This window comes from Scomber japonicus, chromosome 14 (assembly GCF_027409825.1).
Source record: "Scomber japonicus isolate fScoJap1 chromosome 14, fScoJap1.pri, whole genome shotgun sequence".
NCBI lineage: Eukaryota > Metazoa > Chordata > Actinopteri > Scombriformes > Scombridae > Scomber > Scomber japonicus.
The window spans coordinates 26,961,048-26,982,306 of NC_070591.1; the positions used below are offsets into that span (position 1 = coordinate 26,961,048).

The 21,259-nt window shown below is 42.8% G+C and overlaps 1 protein-coding gene across 1 annotated transcript in view; it reads right to left on the reverse strand.

The window, feature by feature from the left end:
* LOC128373359 (inositol polyphosphate-5-phosphatase A) overlaps positions 1-21,259 on the reverse strand; it is a 142,828-nt gene that overhangs the window by 34,213 nt on the left and 87,356 nt on the right. Inside the window, exons 7-9 of the mRNA XM_053333656.1 lie at positions 15,783-15,835; positions 14,498-14,617; positions 4,298-4,382 (exon numbers count right to left, since the gene is read on the reverse strand). Of these exons, the coding sequence (XP_053189631.1) occupies positions 4,298-4,382; positions 14,498-14,617; positions 15,783-15,835 (258 nt within the window). The remainder of the gene's footprint in view (positions 1-4,297; positions 4,383-14,497; positions 14,618-15,782; positions 15,836-21,259) is intronic.

Sequence of the window (21,259 nt, forward strand, 5' to 3'; positions counted from 1 at the left end):
TAGGAGGGATTTTAAATATACTAGGAGTCCAGGCACGGAGCCCTGAGCCTGTCATCGACAACGCTGATTCATGACTACTGGCCACTAGCTCGAGGGACACACACACTCACACACACACACTCACTGTTATACACCTTATACCACCCACTGACTGAAGTATGGAGCCAAGGAAAACCTGTGTTTGTTGTTTGTGTGAGTGGGTCAACAAGAGTTATCTGACCTCCATCCATGACTAACTGACACTAATCAGCTGCAGTAGAAAGGGTGAGCATGGATTATTCTAAAGGGTTACTAGTGTAACCTTACTGCTACTACAGTACAAACATGATACAGATTGTACATGACTATTATTTTTCCCTCTCTGATCCTGCAGATTTCCTGACCATTACTGCTCCAGTAGATTCACTGTCCTCCTGTCCGCTCCTCCGATCACTTCTACCCACAACAATGCTGTCTACTGACATCTGCCATCATCACACATGCAGAAGTTCATACGAGGATGTGAACTGTGGAAATTAAGTTTATTAAATGTCTTTACAAGGGGAAAAAAACGGCTACAGCTTGAGGAAATGGTAACTTAATGTGTATAAAAATGTTAATCAGTAACTCGTAAATGCTGACTCCAATTGTAGCAGTTACAAAAGCAGGCGCTGGAGCAGTAGAGTTCAGGAGGGATGTACATTTAGATGCATATTTATAATCAATAATGTTAATAGATTCTAACAGCAATTTGTATCCCAGAATATGCTCACTTGCCCTCAACTTTGTGATGGGATCCCAATCCCTCGTCTATACCTCTTAAGCATAATTCTTCTTGTCTTAGAGAGCTGTAGACCATTTTTTGATAAAGTGACCAAATAAAGAAAATAAACTATTACACCTGCTTGTCCATACTGTCGACAACCTGCTTAATTTGCAATTTCCAGTTATGTATTATGTGTGTGAAACTACAGCATACCACCCAGGTCCTAAATAATCAAGAACTGATCGATCAAAAGTTTCCCTGTGACCAACATGTCTGGTAATACACATGAGTTGAACATCCTCAGTCTCCCATGTCATATACAAGGATTGGAAATGAGAGGGGTATAATTCAACATAATCCATTCCAGGTGGGATTTTACCTGTGCAGGCTCACACAGGTAACCTTTGGGACGCCAATGGTATTTGGGCAGCCCACAGAAATGTAGTGTCAGGTCTTTGGTGCTTGGTTGTGTCTTCAACATGAAGGATTAAACAAATTCACGGGAAGCACATCAACAAGTAGGCTGTGGGGTATCTGATTTGCCAGACATCAAAACCCTTTCCTTTGCTGTTCCCCGTTTCATCAGCACCGATGCAAAGCGTGATCAAGCCAAAGCGTGATCAGACCCATGGGAGAGGAGAGGAAGGTTGGTGGGGACTGGACCACCTCCAGGCTGCTCAGCCCTAGCATTAGTCTCCACGTGGCTGTGTCCTTTGTCTGCCAGTCAAAGGACCGCTGAATGGGGGTCAATTGAAACCAATTCCCTCTGTCGGACACAATTAATGGGGTTGCCCGGGCTGGGCAGAAGGGGGGCTGCCGCAGGCCTTTGGTTACTGATCCTGCCGCACAAGCATGCCAGGAATTTGCCACCTGGAATTTGCCCAGTGACAATAACAAACCCACCCCCTTCTAAACCCACCTCCTTTTTTTTTTTGTACTCACATGGATACATCCTAAAATACCCCGTCCCATACACCCACCCACAAGGCAGGATGGGTGACAGGGAAGTGGATAGTGGTTGTCCACAGTCTAGTCACCCACAATGGACCAGGGACAGAGAAGAAGAGAAGTGGTGTAGCGTGCAGCTGTAGAGAAATGTCCTGAAGTATTTTCTGACCCAGTGACTCTCAAAGTGGGGCCTAAAGATACACATGGGTGCTCGAGGGTTGTCTTGGGGCGTTGGACTAATCAAAAGGCAAGTCGTTTAATTTTGCGATCATTTCATCCACTTAACATAGAGAACGTATCCATTCATCTACGTGGGCCCTTTGCAAAATTCCTATCGATTTAATGAAGAGAGAGAATAGTGAGAAACTAAAGAAATGAGACTCGCAGTGAGAACGAGAGCCAGTCTCTCTGTGTCTGAATCAATCTTCAGATAAGTATGGACGATCGATTCACCACCAGCCCATCTACAGTTAAGCACTTCACTGGATGTGCACTAATTGTCCTGTTGACATTAATTGTCATTAAAGGGCTTAAAACGGCCGCCCGGCTGTGAGTTACATCCCACACTGAGGTTGCAAACCATTTGTTTATTGGTGACATCACGCCTCTCCTTGCCGCTAACACACAGGTCAGTGTTAAATCAGACAGGTTGACCACTGGGATCGATGGGTTTATATGTAGCAGTGCTGCATGATGCGTTTCGCACAGATGACATCATCAACCTTTTCTGTTGTTCCCATTTAATGGTTTGAGGGACACTCATTAAGCTGGAGGGAGAGCATCTAAGTGTGTGTGTGTGTGTGTGTGTGTGTGAGAGGGAGAGAGAGAGAGAGAGAGAGAGAGAGAGAGAGAGAGAGAGAGAGTCTGTGTGTGTGTTCCATGCAACAGCCCACAACTCTAACTTCCTGAGTGTAAAAAAAGCCCCCCTGCATTGCAGTCACAACCCTTTAAATGGGGCGAATCAATCAGATTTATTTGGCCCAACAAATTGGTTTGTGTGTGTGTATTTGTGTGCATGTGTATTCGCTCTTGATGTGAATGTGTATGTGAATGGGGGCCAAGGTGCATAAGAAAGAAGCTGTGCAGGGGGGGAGAGGGGGCTGAGATGGACACACACCCATGCAGGCCTAACACATCCCTAGAAAAGGGGTCATGACCCCTACTGCACTCAAACAGCATTTCAGAGTGGTGGAGACATGGAGAGGATGAGTGCTTACCTACCACAGAGCAGCATGGACAAGACAAGAAACATGAGGAGAGAGTTATCTAGATTAGCTACACACGATAAACACAGATAGCCTCAGACGGTGCCCAAATCATCTCATCTGACTTTCTTTGATTAGATGCTTTCCTTTTAGCTTGATGCATCCGTGTTGCCTGCCAGTAAAGGCATTGAAAACACATTTTTCTTATAAAGCCAAGTAACATTTTATATATCTTAATGTGTACAACACAGTGTCTTTTGTCGCAGAAATGCTGATAAGATATAAAACAGCCTCATCATTGATATAAAATCACTGTGGCAACCTAAATGTGCGCCAGGTGACATTTAATTGCAATAGTTGACTTCTGAATGGCCCCAGTGTTTGCACATCTGCTGTTGTGGATTCTGTACTTGGATTTATTATCTCCTTAGCAACGCATGTTCACATGATCACTGGGTTAATGTAACCCAATTACAAAATCAAAATCAAATGTACTGCACAAACTTTGAGGCAATCAATCAATGCCCCTGATAGATTGCTGAGTAAAAACATGTGACGGTTATCCCACTTAGCTGACCCTCTGGTGATTTACTGCTCCCCTAGTGGTCAGATGTTAAAACTACAAAAAGCTTTCTTCTTGTGCGCCACACAGGGTAAAGTCCTTCCTAAGTCATTTGAGCAAAACCTTCATTCAGAAAACCTCCCCTCCTCTTCCCTTCTCCCATGAATGGAGCTCTGGTTGAAATGAACAATACCCACACCTTGAACAGACCCACTGATTCGAGGGCCATTGTGCTGCAGAGGAGGGAGAGGATCGACCAACAAGTGGCTCTCCCACTCTGTTATCATAGGACGACACTGTCTGCGGTGGGCCTTTATGACTTGTTATGCCGCTACACCCCCTCCACCCTCCACCCCATCCACAATCTCCTCATGGAGAGTGCTGAATGACTGCACTACCTTGGCTCTCACTGGCCTCATTTGCACCAAGAGAAGGAGGGGAGGAGAAGGAGAAGGAGGGGAGCAAGAGAGGAAAGAGAGAGGGGGGGGGGGGGGAGTGAATGGCACCATAACATAACAATGCACTTGGAGGCTCCGTTGGCAAACACAGCTGGGCAAGCCACAGTGAAGCATTTAATGAGTCATAACTCTAAAGAGACAGTGGGCTACTAAAACCACTTTTACTATATTGCACTCTCTCTCACACACACACACGCACACACACACACACACACACACACACACACACACACACACACACAAACACAAACACAAATAACAAAGTTTGATAGTACATAACTACATCTGTATAGAGTATTTCAGTAAACAGCTGTGCACACATGTACACAATTAGTTCCACAATCGCCAATTCATCAAGTACGAGACAAAAAGCACTCACCTCAATAACCTGCTTTGAGTCCAGCCTGAAGTTAAAGTCCCCAAAGAAAAAATATGGCACCCTCTCATACCGCTGGTCCGTGATCCTGCAAAACATTACAGCCACCTGTCAGAGAGTGTTTCAAACAAGCATCACGACCTCTGATGTACCAGAAAAAACATCATTACTAATAATATTAAATTACAAGCATGAGTTAATAATAGCAGAAAAAACTCTGAAAACCATCAGCTGGAGAAATGTAATCATTGGTTGTTAGAGGGCTGTTAAAGAGTTCATCTGATGATTCCTCTGACCTCTGGGCATTTGTTGATGAGGACCACAGCACCACCTGGTGGTCGGAACACTTTAATTGGGGATTTTCATCTTAATAGAGGAGGGATTTTTTTTTTTTTTTTTGCAAAGCTTTGCAACATTTTGTGCTCTGGTCTTTAATTAATTTGATAGCATTCATAGATTATCAGATAGTACACAAAGTATTACAAACATTAAGATGGAACAGATAGAGGACAGGATACAAACATGTCATGTGAAACCTGAACAGGCCTTTTATGAGGATTAATAAGGTGTTTAAACAACTTGCATTCCTGAATAAATAAATCAATCAATAAATAAAATCACATTCTTAGACAAACTGTGTATCAGGGGTCAGGAACATCTCAGTGACCCATCACCCGAATTGACACTCCTTTACTGTACCTGTTCCAGCTGGCAAAGTGCTGGGAGATGAAGTAAACATGCCTTCAATGAAAACTGTTAATTCTCAGCTGACAGCACAATTCAATTAATAAATCCTGATTATTTCCTTTGATAATCGGCTTTGATGGCAAAGTGAGTGAATTTGATAGAAAATTCACTTTGCTGAAGTGATCAAAAAGAGAGCGAACTGACCGAAAACAAGATATACAACCTGTAAATGCTCTCTGTGTTGATCCTGCTCAGTGAAGAGACAGATAAGACTAACTGAACCGATAAGCCCACCAGCTGATTTGTTGGTGGGCTTATAGGTTCAGACCAGGAGTCAGTAGCAGACTTGTATATCATAGGCTCTCTATCCACCCAGTCTGCTGTAGATTCTGCTTCACTTGGACTCTGACCAAAAGGAATCTATTGTTTGTGCGTTTTTGATGCCTCTAATAGGTTGTTTAATCCAGCACATTTTAATGTCTCCTGTCTAATGTTTTTAATGCACTGAATGCATTGCTTTTTAAAACTGGAGAGTTAAGTGTCAGAGGATTCATAGAGTATAGATCCACCCTGTCATGGATCACTTCCAAATATCCAGAACCTTGCCACAGCGCCAGCATCCCAGTGCCTAAAAAAAAAAAAAAACGCACCTAAGCGACATATAATTAACTCCTATGGCTCATCACCTACTTAAAAGTGGCTCTTCTACAGAGCACAGATAGGAAATTAAGGTGGACGTAGCGCAGCCTCTTGTGTAATTAATGATTCAGGATGCTTGGCTCGCTATCTCCACTAATCGCGCGGATAAATCTCACTGTGGACTTCCCAGGCCCAGATAACAATATATTTATGGGGCTGTAAAGAGAGAGAAGCCTCTTCTTGGTGGTGGGTCTCGGCTCGGCCGGCCGTCGTAAAGCATGCTATCTTCCTCTCTGTGAGGCGGGGGAAGAGTGAAGGGCAGGGAGGCGAAGGGGACTGGAGTAAGAGGCGGGGAACATGGCTATTATATTAAATAGAGACTGTGTAACTTTGACATCCCATTATATTAAACAGACACTAGATCGTCTTTCTATCCTGAAGGGGGGTTTTTTTCCAGGAGGGGTCAATGTGGAGATGGGAAGATCGTCAGGAATTTCATCTTCAAAATAAGAATGAAAATGTTGCGTGGTTGTGATTGACGTGGTAACTCATGTCAAGACTGTTCTGGACCATTAACCAATTGACAAATGGCTACTTGAGAATTAAATCCACTATTTATTATTTGTTACTTCATTTACTAATCAATCAATCATTCTTAATTGTCCTTGCAATTTGGGCTTAAAGAAATGATAAGTTCTATTATCAACCCAATCTGCCAATTATATGCTTGACTGATCAGTCAGCTGTTAAGTCTTTAAAATAGAAACTGAAAATAGTGAAAAAATTACAATTTATCAGATCCTAACTTCACAGTCAAATTGTTTTATTTTAAGCAAGACCCCAAAATATAATTTAAAAAAACTAAAACTTAACAAATCCTCACATATGGGAATCTGGAATTAGTGAAACTTCCTCATTTCTGCTTGAAAGAAGCAAAGTTCTTTGTGATCAATTTTCTGCCAATCAACTCATCAATTAATCGACATGTCTAAGTCTTCTCAACACAAAATGGCCTACAGCTTAATGTTAATAGCATAAAACATTATCGTGGCAGTGTGCACAGCTGTTGACAGTGGTGTTACTGATACAGTAGACTTCAACTGAAATAGTCTCCACCCTGCAGATATGATGACATTCAGTAACCTTGAAGCCCTCACACACCCTTCAGGTTACAAAGAAGCACAAGTACAGTTTATTTTTAAGTATTTACATCTTAAATCTTCATCGCAGCTAAAAAAAAATATTTCAGACAGTCAACAAAAGTTTCACCTTAATTCTGGGAAGGCAGAAAAAAGTCAGTGCAGGTATAATTTAATATGAACAGTGACGTTTTGAGCCTCCGGCTCTTCTTCAGACTAAAACAAGAACCTACAGTCAACATCTTGAATAGATCACGGCCGAGGTCACATGATGTGTCAATGCCATTCTATATTTACAGGTGTACATATATGTGTAAAGAAGAGCATGCAACCTATAATAGTGTATACTAATTTAGTTCAATTTTGGGATCCATCTGCTTCTGGAAAACATGATTCCCCTTTACTTGAGTGTACCACTCCTTTACAGCTGTCTGAAGAGAGACAGCAGATCCAGTATCTTCTTAAAAACAAGGAAAATTAGTTTTGAGTTTTCAAATTGGCACTTTTAAAGTATTTGGTGGTCTCAAAACCAAAGGATCACTGGTTTCTGTAGCTGTAAGATTCTACATTGTGAGGATGCTGGAGCGAAAGCATTAACTCCTACAGTCTGACTCACTGCTCATCACTACGGATAAGAAGCTAAATACTTAAAAAGACTGTGGTAGTAATCACACACACATAGTTAAAAAGACTATGTGTGTGTGTGTGTGTGTGTGTGTGTGTGTGTGTGTGCATGTGTAAGCAGTAGCTCATTAATACACCCAAACTGGGACTGATGTCATTAATGACCTTACATCCTGGTGCTAAGAGACTCAGCTCTATTCAAACAGGGTTAGTGGCCAGTTTATCCTGTTGTCCTGAATGGAGAGCAGTAAAAACGGCTGTACACAGGCGTCACTGCTGGCTGTTATATGCCTGGGAACTCATGTAGAGTTTACCACATGCCAGCAGCTACGAGTCAAGAATATAAAGAGTCAGCCCGCTAAAAAATTCAAACTTCAGTCTGTAATCTGTCCAAATGCCGATGGGACAATGGTGTACAAAGGTAAAAAAAGAGGGTTAAAAGATGAATGGGGAAGGAGAGGAGTGAGTGGAGGAGTTTCTAAGAGGAAAAAAGGGATGGTGAGAAGTGAAAGAGAAGGAGTTGGAGTGTATGTGTGTTTCTCCATAGCCTGGAGGTCTTTCTCTTCTACGTCCTGTAGCTTTATCCCGCTAACAGCCATGTCTAATACCCGAAGCCGGCCTGTTTTGTCTGTCGCTCGAAGGTATCAGCCACAGGTCAGAAGGTAACACTCTGTTTACACGATCATTTCCTAAAGCACTCACGCTGACCCGCTGGTGTGAAAGTTGACTTTTTTTCTTGGCCTTTTGTGGGGGGGGGTGAACGAAGAATTGCAACATTAGCTACAGCTACTGGGCGTGAAAGGGCCCTGAGGGTGGGGGGTCCCGAGCTCGACTCTCTCTCCCCCTCCACACCCCTCCCAAGTCGCTGACCCTCACCCTCGGCGGGGGCCCCCATTAGCCTCGTCATCTCAGTTCATTCAGGCAAACTGTAACAGTGTCAGTGACATTCTCCCACAAAGACGCACTCCTTTACACAGTCTATAAACATGCTTTCTCCTGGCCAATTCATCGCGCAGTGACACCCCTGAAAGAGCCTCTTCACAAGGGCCGTTCTCACTGAGGTTTGGGCTGGGGCCTTCGTCAGGGCCTTCCTAGGGGGCCGCACAAAGACAGGGGTCAGACGCTAATTTATAACATGGCCCCCGACTCTGCTCCCAGGCTCCTTAAAACACCCGCACAAAGCAACCACTGCACATTCTCTCTTTCTGATTCTCCTCTTCTCTCTCTCACACACTCAAACTGGCTGTCATAGATGAAAAAGAAGAAGCATGGTCCCAAAAAGAAGAAGCATGGTCCCAAGATTGAAAATGTCCCTGCACAGAGGACAGTGACAGCATCTCACTCTCTTAGAAAACACACATACACACCACAGTCGCACATATAAAATGTGTCTGCTTTTAAATCTTTCTCCGTCAATCCCTCACTGACTCCTCTGCAGATTATACGCCGTGATTGACAGCTAAACTGAGCCGTAATAGACAGTCTATATGGGATTATGAGGGTGCAACCGGGGGCCATGTCATGATTATATTGACAAGATGACTTACCATAAGTTGGCCGGTCAGATTCGACTTTGCACACAATAGCCGGGCTGAGCGCAGTCATCCATTGTAAGTAAATGTTGAGAATTTGGGAGAATGTTAACATTGTGAAGAATGTGCAGGGTGACGTCTGTCTGAATAGGACAGGGGTGGCCCCTGACAGGACCTCTGACACTGCGGGACGGCCTTCCCCACGTCCCCCTGTTAGCACCCTGGCTACTCTGCAATGCCCCAACCCACAGAGAACACCACGCAGGAGAGAGAGAGAGAGGATGCTGAGGGGGGGGGGGGGTGCAGGGGTGTCGCTGCGGTCACGTAGAGGTTACAGAATAAGTCGAGTCAAGCACTGTCCACATAAGCTCAAGATGGGGAAGGCAGTAAAGGTGGAGACAATTGCTGAAATAATATGAAGAGTGGACAAGATGTCTGCTGAATCTTTACTGTGTGGAATAAAGATGTCTGAAATAAACTAGAAGGAAGTGAAATATGGAAAAATATTTTTGTCTACCTGCATACCTGTCATTTAAAAAGCATTAGAAAAGACAGAGCCAGGGCAGAGCAGGCAACTCTTCTGGACCCTCAGAGGTCTGGAGGCCCCTAAAGCTCTACCCTCATTGTGCCTTTGTTGGTTTTTAGTCATTTGATAAGCCGTAAATGTATTCTTTTTGTTTTTTTCTGTCCAAATAAAAACATATGAAATAAAATTAAATTTAAAAAATGTAAATGTGTTTTATCAAATGATCACAAATAACCAGACATAAAGAAAATTGGTAGTGGTAGTGTTCCAATATCGAACAGTAGAGCACTAATGCACATTATAATGAGGCTGTCATCTATAGTGTGGGAAATTCTTTTTAGAGAATTTCTTATCAGCTTTAGTCAGAATTTTGTGGCAACACTCAGAAATACAAATCATGAGAATAAACTTAATAAGGAAGATGTAGTCAAATACATATTTCTCTATGTGTTTCTGATTTTACAGTACTGTATATCTAATTCTAGATGGTCAGTAAAGTGTTAACATCTTATGGGCAGTTCTACTAGTCTGGATATCACAGGGATTTATGTCAGTCTTGGTTGTTTATGAGGTCAGCAAAGTCATAAAGGAAGAACTGATATTATGAGTGATAAGAGACAAGCTGCAAAAGCTGCCTCCCCCATGTCCATCTATAAAAAGGTAAGTCTGACTCACTCTCTCTCTCTCTCTCTCTCCCTGTGTGTGTGTGTGTGTGTGAGAAATAAACAGGTCCACTCTGAGCTGAGAGACACTGGGGAAGATTAACCTCTGCTCCGGCAGGCCTCCCAGGGTGAGGAGTCACAGTGACACCCTACACACTCACAAGTCACACACACACACACACACACACACACACACACACACACACACACACACACACACACACACACACACACACACACACACACACACACACACACACTATGTAATCTGTAAATAGCTACTGTATGTCAAAGTGTCTTCTTTTGATTTAGTTCCCAGAAATGAGCACATTCGGAAAGTAGTGAATTATCTGCTAGATGTTATGTTATTGTTATGGATGTTACCTTTAACATAATGCATACATGCACACGTCCACACCACTCTCTTTAATAAATGAATTCTGGCTTTATGGAGGATCTCCCTGCGATTATCCACCCCTCCCTCTCGCAGCTCAACATGTCTATTGGCTGGAAACTAGCCGGCCTTTCTCTGCTCTTTCAGCCTGTTGTTCTGGGAAAAGCCTAAAGGGAAACATTTAGATTGGAGGGCTCTTTGAGACGCTCTGACAGTTGACTGATGACCGTCCATAAAATGACAAAGCATCGCTGTGTGGTGGCCAGTGCGGCCCACTGCCTCCCCATGGGAAACTAATTGCTTTGAATTGTTAACGGCAACATTATTTTTCTGCCAATCATTGCTTTTCAATGCCCCGAAAATGAGCATGAAACAAGTCTTTTCAGCGAACAAAACAGTTAAATGTCCCCAATGTTGATCAAATTAACTTCAGCACTGTGACAATGGACTATATTTGTGTGAAAATAATGGCGTGCCACAAAGGACGCCTTCATGCCAGGATTTCACAGTTGTAATGTAAAACTGTTCTCCCCTGAACCGGACCAGCCGCTCTGAATGGGGGGTTGGAAAAAAGAAACAAACTCCCAACAACGCACAAAGGGATTTTCTTAAGGAAGAGGGGAGAAAAAAAAAACCTGTTGATTTTATCTCATGCTATGATTTCACAGGCTCATTTAGCAGCCATGTTTTCCATCCTCCAGAGAGGCCCGAGATTCAGCACTTTCATTATACAGCTGTCTCTCGCACATGTAAGCAAACAAGCTGTATTATTTACTGCATACACTGACACTTTAACATAATACATTAACTTAAGAAAAGATGTCTAAACAAGGTATTTTTTTTTTACATTGTGTACACATAAAAACTATTAAAGCTTTACATAATTAGAAAACAATGATCCTCCTACATCAAGGCATAGCTGAGTCAACATGCTCGGTAATGTCTGATGCAGCTTTGAGCGCATGTGTGCAATTTTCAAAGGACAGGAAAACAAGCAGGGGGATACATTTCAAGCGGCGCTTTGCTTTGCTATTATGGAAGTGGCCCACACATCAGCGCAGGCTATAGAGCTCTGCTTTTTTGATGTGACTCAATAGTGAGGGTCTGGCTGGCTAAACGCCGTTCCTTCTCAGCATTGTTCCCCCGAGGCCTTGATGCACTTTGGAGATAAACACCGTTTAGCAGTTAAAAGGGCCACAGAGGAAAAGGCTTATCAGATGTGTTCTCAATGGGCCGTAAGCTGCATTATTAGGCCTGGCCCCCAGATAAGGTGGAGGCTGAAGTTTGATGCCCGGTAGCAGAGCTCTGTCTCCCCCCCAGTGCTGCTGTGTGATCAGGCTCCTGTGCCGGCTGCCTCATGGATCTCAGCTGGTGGTGTGTTCAGCAGCCACCCCCCCCCCTCCTCTACTCTCCCCATCCCGCAATGAGAGATTAGAGCTAAGAGAAGGAGAGAGGAGAGAGAGGAGAGGGAAGGAGGAGGAGGCGGAGGAGGGAGGGGGTTTGGCTTTAGATATTCCCCCTGTCCCTTTTCCTGCTCTGTTTTCTGGGGGTAGGAGTTAGAGTCAGGACAATGGTCAAAAAGATGGTTCCCAACCAGCCGCTGAATGGGAACACTGTTGGTGGTAGCGCTTCATTCAATGCCCGGCCCGGGCACATTGTCCTCCCAGATCGGCGGAGGAGAATGGAGTTTGCTGGTGGCTGCCAAAAGGTTAGCAGCCTCTGTGAAAGGACCGACCCATTATTCACTGCCCTTTACAGAGCCCAAGGACCCTTTGTGCTCCTCCTCCCTTCCCTCTGCACCGCCAGCTTTTTCTCACTCTGGTGCTCCGGATCTGCGCCCAACGGTTTCCCCCAAAGTGAGCGACTGAGGCGCGATGCCCCCACTATCCCACCCATTAGACCTCTACCATGGAATACCAGGGCTAGCCAACATATATATAGGACCTCATCGTCACCAGCTTGTCTCGCACCGCTCGCCCCCTCCACCCAGACCCCCTGTAAAAAAAAAATAAAAAAAAACCTTTAAATGATATGGCCCAGAAGTAACAACAAGGTTTTCCCTCCTCGACACAAGGGGATTTAGAAAGAGGGAGCGTGGAAACTGCCACTCAGCCAGCGCCATTTCCATTCAGTCCCTTCAGCCACCCAAATACAAACTCGGAGACTCAACTATTTAGGTCTATTTACGAGCCGACCCTTAGAAATAAATCAACTGCAAAAGCATGACGAAAGCAGGGGGAAACAGGATAAAAACACTTAAGTGTAAGCAACAAGAAAGGTCCTTTTGAAACTTCATTATGCCAGTAAATCCAGGTAAGTTACAGCGTCATAAAAGCCGCCAAAAGCTGCCATATTCTTAAAACACTTTCACTTCCCTGTCCATTAAAGGCGGACCATTCTTTCATCAAATCAAGAATGAAGTACAGGTAAAATATGACCTCGTAGAGAATACTTTCAAACGCTGCCTCATAACTCATGCACATCAAGAAAGCCCGGTGATAATGTATGCCACCCATATATGCATGTAGTTATTCAAAGTGGAGGCGGCGGAGGGAGCCTTGTCGTGCATTCTGATGCCATTTGAATGGGAGGTCACCTGCTGCGAGGCTGGTACTGAGCTTTTATTCTGTGTTAGCATGGCCAGGTAGGGAGCAGGGGTTGTACCACGCACTCTATCATTCTGCTCGGCTGCAAATGGATAACCCATAAATCACATTAGCGTGGCCTATGAGTGGATAGCACGGTTTGTATAGAGGCTGTCTTTACTTAGTGCAGAGTGAGGAAACATTTAATCCCTGCCATTATGATTCCTAGAGCCTTGCCAGTATCATAAAACATTCAAACAATAAACGGATTTTAGGGATATATCCTCCTGGGAGCATGAATGTGCAAATGGCACAGCAATCTGATTAGGCTAGATTAGATTATGATGTAGCTTGTGTAGAATTGGAAAGTTTGGCTGGGTGCTGGTATGATAGGAAAGGTCAATAAAAACATCAGGGTTCACCATCTGAAGACTTGGAATATTTAAATTGAATGGAATTGATATCAGGGCATTTGTTTTTGACATCTAGTTTACAAAGGTGGCAAAAAGGTCTTTGTACCACTGTCGGGTCACCTTCGTCCTTGTATCACTGTTGGATCCGAATTCCTCCTGGATCATCAAAATGATCCTGCTGGGGCCATGACTATCAATAGCAGATTTTATTGCCGGTAGCGAGACCGAAACAGGGATGAATGTAGGATTATACTTCAAAAATACAGACAAATGCTTAAAAGTAAGAAGGACTTAGAGAAAGGGATAGGAAAAGAAAAGATAAAAGAGAGTTGGGAGTTCACAGACCGTGTAGTGAGTAAGACCCCCCCCCAACCCTCCCTCCCTCCACCCACACACACACACACACATACTTTTACAGTCAGACGTAATCCCATTGGTCTAGGTCTGAATCCCACCATTACAATATCAATACAGGTTTTACCATGTCAGGCAAGACTGGATTGTGACTAGTATCTACAACCTTTTGGTAAATATGTAATTCCCATTCTTACATTCTTATACTCTTTTTATTCATTCCTGGCACTGACCAGGACTGTTGCTTCTTTCAGAGGTTTTAATCCAACACACCTGTCCTGTCTATGAGACCTTTTGAAGTGGAAGACCTTTGTAGTTATAATTACCCTCTAAATAAATTAACAATATGATGGCATCTGAACATTTGCAGGTTAAGTAGAAGGCTTTATACCCAAAATACCTTGTTCATAATTTAATTTGAGCACATGATAGAGAATGAATCCAACAAACATGGTACATTTTGATTAAGTCTGACAACATCTAGTCGTTGTAGACACAGGCAGTCTCTCCACAGTCAGGTACTGACTTGAATGTACTTCTTTACAGTCATATCTCAATAAAACATTTGTTTGCAGGAGGAACCTTGAAGTTCATAATAATAGCACACTAGCGGGATGAAGAAATAAGAGAGTAATGGTTGTAGGGTACCTGTCTAAAATGTAGCCCAATGCCTTCGACCTGGTCCCAGAGTAGACCGAAGGGCTTTTCTCCCAGGCCACCAGGTTGGAAGCATCATGGAAAAGGTGGATGTTGACCAGATCAAAGGCACTGGAATGGAGAAAAACACAGCATGAGTATGCTTCCAACTGACAAACTGATATAATACAAAGTAAATGCATTTGACTTAGTACTCTGCATATTTTAGCTCTGAAAATAACCCACTTTATGTATTTTCAATGAGGGTTTTTGGAATGAAACTCTTGTTCACATAAATTATATTAAACAATCACTTTATAGTTGTTGACCTATGAGTGAGAGATCTATGAATCGTGGCATTACATGAGCTTTTTATTAAATGACTAAACCGTAACAAATAGATACATCTACAGTTACCCGACTGCGCCACATTCCACAATCTAACTGCTATTTAACCTGCTGCATGCTCCACGCAGGTGTGGATACCAACACAAGCGCTAATCTGTTTTCTTTCACTTTGTCCTGTCAGGCAAAAGCAAGATAGCTCAATGTATAGTGATGAACATCTCCCTGCTGATCCTATCAATCTGCTGTGTTTTGTTAGCGTGGCGTTCAGCGGTTAGACCCAGAGGAATTGCTCTTATCTTGAGAGGAAGGGGGGGGGGTTATTCTGCAGCAACATGCTGAACAAATGAATACACGCATGGCCTCTGCTATCTGTGTCGATCCCATCTTTGATCTGATCTCCCTATTCTTCACCGGCCTCTCTCTCTCTCTCTCTCCCTCTGCCGCTCTTGTCAAACGTCATGCCCCTATTAAATGCTTACCGTTTCAGCTCTTTAGTTCTCATGTCATCCCTCTATTAGATTACAATTCCCCTCTTCCACCCTTCAGTCACCCCCCCCCCCCCCTTTTCCCTCTATCCCCCAAGCTCTATGCACTGGAAGCCAGCGTTTGTATTCATCCCGTACAGGTTCAATTGCATGTAATGTTTTTTGTCATCTGTCATATGCAACTGCTTGACTAACGCGATTACGTCTAATCAAATCCCTGCTCGCTTTTGCGTGGCACACTGTCCGGAGAGGATCCAGCTACCTAACTCACTCCCTTCCCTCTGGTCCGTGTTGTGTACCGACAGCCGTACCTCACAGAGCTCTCCCCTGTGAGATGTCATGACACGGTTAGATCTTCATCTCTATATCACCATGATACACTTGTAAAGATCCAGGGCTGAACAAAGATGAGATGGGATGCATTGTTGAAAAAAAAAAAAAAAAGAAGAAGAAAAAAGACTCACCAGTCAGCCAGGGCCCATCGAGTTCTGATGAATCCCTTTCTGGACCACTTGCACTGCAGAACAGAGGGGGACTCAATTTAGGGTGACAGTTGTGGAATTTGACATTGCGAAGGATTTACATATGTCATCATGAGGCTAATGAGAGATATTATGTCAAATGAAGAAAAGAGAAGGAAGAGAAAATTCAACACTATCACAAACAATTCAATTAACAGATGAGTTGATTAATAGATTAGCAGCGGTGGAAAGTAACCACATTTACTAATGAACTTAACCCTTTCATACTGTTCAGGGTCAAATTTTTTTATTTTTACATTTGAGAGCTGTAAAACACAGTAAAACATATTTTAGCTGGACTTTTTTCTACTGTGACCCACTGTATTAAAAAAAAGGAAATAAAATGCATGTTTTGTTTTTCTGTGCAGCTGATACACATTTTTATATGTGTAAATGTCCAAGTTTGACCAAAAATCTGCAACATCAGCAACATGTGGTATTCATCATATTCTATATTCTATATGCTGATAATGTATTTTTTCCCCTAAGATTAATCAAATAGCAGGATTGATCAAACATGTATTAATGATTGATGGGGAATGTATGAATGTGAATTGGTGTAGAGACTAATTATGAGTCAGAATATAAACAGTAAGGGTTAAATACTATTTTGATGTACTTGAAATGAATTTGTACTTGAATGATTGTAAATGAAATAAGGACAAAAGCAACATTAAAAAGCTGCCTCCATGTTAATGCATCAATAATATCAATCTAAAAATATAATACAGGTTATATTATAATACATCAATCTGCTATTTTTTTTTAATTTTATGAGATGGTAAAAATTAATATAGTCTGCAACTGGACAAAAGAAGCAATATGATAACATAAAGTTGGACTTATAATTGGGATTTCCTATTAAATAGACCAAAAGAATAACGTATTAATTGAGAAAATAATTTAGCACATTAATCAGTAATCAAAATAATCCTTCGCTGCAGGCCTAAACAAGTGGAACACACTTATTATGACTCTTAATGGGCAGGAAGAACAACTCAACCTTATTTTCCAGACGTTTCGTTTTGCAGCACGTGTAATGGATAAATTGAGAGGAATGTAATGAGTACCTCCTATATATGTGAAACTTATCCAAACATACAGAGCATATAAGCCACAGTATTGACATCTCATATGCAGCTGTTTGATCGGATCCCACCAGCCCTGAGTTAATTATCCAATCAGAAGTCCAAAGATCTTTCTCAAATAGCACATGATTCACCATGAAGTTGGTTATTAAATGAGAGACAAATTGATGCTGTGAGTGTTCTCATTCTGAATAGATAGATAAGTCTCTTTCCCTCTCGGCCTCTCTCTTTCTGTCTATCTCTCTTCTGATACTCCTAATGGGGAGTTAACTGCAGTGATGAATAAACTAATTATGGGCCAGGTCACATAATTACAAATTGACTAATTTTATTTAAAAAACTCAGATGCAAATTAAAGGGCTAAGAGGTATTTGATTGCGCCTCACATCCTTCAATCTGCATTAGTACAAGATTAACTGTATCAAATTGAATTACATTAGCATACTTGAATTAATCCATACTGCCTGGGCAGGATGTATGGGCCCAATTATAACTCGCTGTCCCAATATTGTGACTTTGAAAGCAGCAAATGGAATTGGATTTGAGTGTCACACTGCGGCATAACTGACTGAACTTACACTTAAATATATATATATATATATATATATATATATATATATATATATATACATATAGGTTTTTCTTTTTTTAAACAAACTGAATCAGAATATATTGAAAAGAATATATTCTAGTAATCGTTGTACTTGAGCATTGAATTACACACCGAATCCATTACTACTGCGCTACATGTTTTCATCTGAGAGCTGCTGATGTAAAGTTGGGGAAAGAAAGTGAATGTTTGGGAGGGTAGTGGGGAAGTGTGTGTGTGTGTGTGTAGGGTATGCATGTGTGTGTGTGTGTGTGTGTGTGTGTGTGTGTGTGTGTGTGTGTGGACCCGCTCAGCGCCCATACAAGCTTCTTGACTGCAGCCAGAGACGTTTAATCTCGATTTAATTTAAAGAGCCATTAACTACAATCGCAGCATTAAAATCCATCACTTCCTTGACACCCGGCCCCAGATTGCCCCATTTCCTCCACATATGACTGATTGACCCCCTGCTTCATCGCTTGCTTATAAACACGTCCACCACACACATGAGGTAAAACATGCGGGCGACTGTGACGACAAAGTAGTACACGCATCTGTGTGTTTTTATTTGGTAAAAAAAAGGGGAGTCCGGTGGAGACAATTATTTCATGCAATTAATCAAAGTGCAGAAAAAGAAAGGTGTCTCTCTCTCCTTCTCTCTCTCTCTCTCTCTATTGGATAACATGGTGACATCATGATTTGGTCGCAGCAGCTGAGATTGGAGTAGAGATGATGACACAGATGCTGTCCAGCCCCATTTAATCTCCTGCTGAAACACCATCATCATCATCATCATCATCATCATCCCTCCCTCACACACACATGCACATAATAAACACACACAAAAACGGTTGATTTTAGCCACTATACTCTCTTTGGGACGCTAAATCAGAGTTATTGTGAATAGGAGACGTATTTGGATGAAATGGATAGGTGACATATTATATATCAGGTTTAGTGGCTGTAAAGAGTCGCTGAGCAGGGGGGGATGAGGGCGGGAGTCAAAGGGCAACGGTAAAAGGTCGCAAGGCTCGGTGGGGGGGGGGGTGACATTGGTCGACCTTCCACAGGTCAGCGATGGCGTCTCCGCCCATGACAGTGATGAACAGCGGCTACACGGACGGGTCACATCCAGGGAGGTGTCGGCAGATATGTATGCGGGGCTGACCACGACACATAAACAAACACACACACACACACACACACACACACACACACACACACACACAGAAGATGAGAAAGAGAGACAGATAAGATGAGAGTGGAGTGGGGTAGTAGAAGCATCAGATTCACTGGAAAGTACTACATAAAACTCCCCGATTGTGACCAATGGAATATGACACTCCTATAAAATGTCAAACGTGACACACACACACACACACACACACACACACACACACACACACACACACACACACACACACACACACACGTCCCAATTCTTGACCAAAAACACCCTCTTGCTTCAGTCTCCCGGTCCATCCCGTTTGATTCTTTGACCTTTCTTACATTTCAGCTCAAAGTCCGACCCCCCCCCCCATAAATAATATTATGGCGTGGTGATGTTAGAGGGAGGGGGGTGATAGAAGAGTGCAGGACAGGCCGGAGAGGGGGGGTAGTGAGTAGGGGGGGTTACACAAAAGCCCTGTTACAGAAATGCACTGTGAGTAATAAGTAATACACACAAACGCTGATTGATTTGAGCTCTGGTAGACAGTCACATTTATCTTTATTCCATCATCCAGGGGGGCCCATCAAATAAGAGAGGGTCTCACACAGGGTTTATGTGACTGGACAGCACATGGACATACGTGTGTGTGTGTGTTATTGTGTGTGTGTGTGTGTGTGTGTGCTGTCGGATAAAGATGTACCACATATACACGCAGCCTCTATCACTGTCAACACTCACATATTGTAGTAAACACAAGGCAGGAATGCTGAGTACTTGAAGCATTCACATTGCAAACTGAATGAAAAGAAAATGACGGACGAAAATAAAAGCAGTTGAAATGTTTGGGTTTTTTTTCTTTTTTTTTGCGCTTATAAAATCAAGATAATTTTTCTGACCCTTCCATATACGAACAAAAAAAATGAGTGTACAAAACCTTCATTTGGCTTTCACCCCCCCGCCCCCCCTCCTCATTTATGAGAGGATAATGCAGTCTCATGGATCACGCCTGTCACACAGAACAGCATCTGTGTCACAGGTGTCTTGTCCGGTGATAAACGCGAGGAGAATTTTTACAAGGCGATGCCAGTTTAAATGACTTCATCTCCTTAAACGTGCGCGTCGCTTACCTATGAATCACGCCGCTGGAGTTTAAATCAAAGGAGGTGAATATGAAAGGGAAGTTGACTTCAGATCGAGGGCAGAGCTTGAAAGTAATCGCGGCCCTGTATCGCGCCTTACTACAGAGGGCACTAAAAGGGTATGAAAAGTCAGCGCTTTTATGGACATGCTCATGGTGCCAAACAACAAATACAAACTCATATGGATGTTGATCTACAGCCTGCCCCTGCTATTTTCTTCCTTTCTTTTTTTTTTTTTTCTTCTTCCAGCGCCTGTGTAAAACAATCAATAGCAAGGGCACATTAAGGTCTGGGTCGTATACTTTATTTATATAAGGCAATGACAAATCCTTATGATGCAATGGTTTTTGGAGGCATGTATTACTGCGCCAAACAAATAAATATATTAATGCCTCACATGGGGTACCGGGAGGCGGGGCGGAGGGGAGGGAGATTGACGGAACAACGGGGGGCACGGCGACAAGCCGCCAAATCCATCACGGCGACCTTTCAAAAGGAATGCGCCCACAATTTTGTCCACTTCCTTCTTATTCAGCGTTTCGATTAATGTCCCCCCTTACTCCCCACCCCTACCCCAACCTCGGCTTCTTTCCCTTCATTCGCTTACAGCTATAACTCAGAGTGGGATTGTGGAAAAGAAGTGATGTTTTGCATACGTGGAGGGGTTGTCACCTTAAATCAGAATCAAATAGGAGTAGGAAGGTAAATTTAGTTCATATTTTATGACACTGAGTTCAGCCACTTTTGTAGTGGATATTTTAAACATTATGTATTATTATCCAGGAAAGAGACTCAAGTTCTTGGGAATACACACACACACTTTTTGGTATTGTTTGCACCTGTAATATTGAGGTATTACTATGTACAGACACAAACACATGCCATGAGTCGAAACAATCATCTCAAGTACACTGAAATTTACTGATTGACATTTTGTTTCACTCTTTTATACACACGCACACACACACACATACAAAAAGCCCTCCTACCATGATGTCATCATCATGTCACTTGGTGACACTTTATTAATGGCAGACTGTAAAGGTAAGACACAAGCAGAAAACGACACACACACACACACACACACACACACACACACACACACACACACACACACACACACACACACACACACACACACACACACACACACACACACACACACACACACACACACACACACACCTGTCTTCCACCGGCCACCTGAGCTGCTGCTACCTCTCCCCTAACCTTCCTCTGAGGATTCGGTGTGACAAAGAGAATGAATTTCAAATTTTAAAAATCCAACTTTATTCTTGCCGAAAATGAGTTGCGAGCACGTAAAACGAATGTAAAAGATACCTGTCCTCTTTTTTTACTTTCGTGTCTCTTTCCACATTTGTCACAAAGCTTATTTGACACATCTGGGACCGTGTGATCCCCCAAAAACTGAA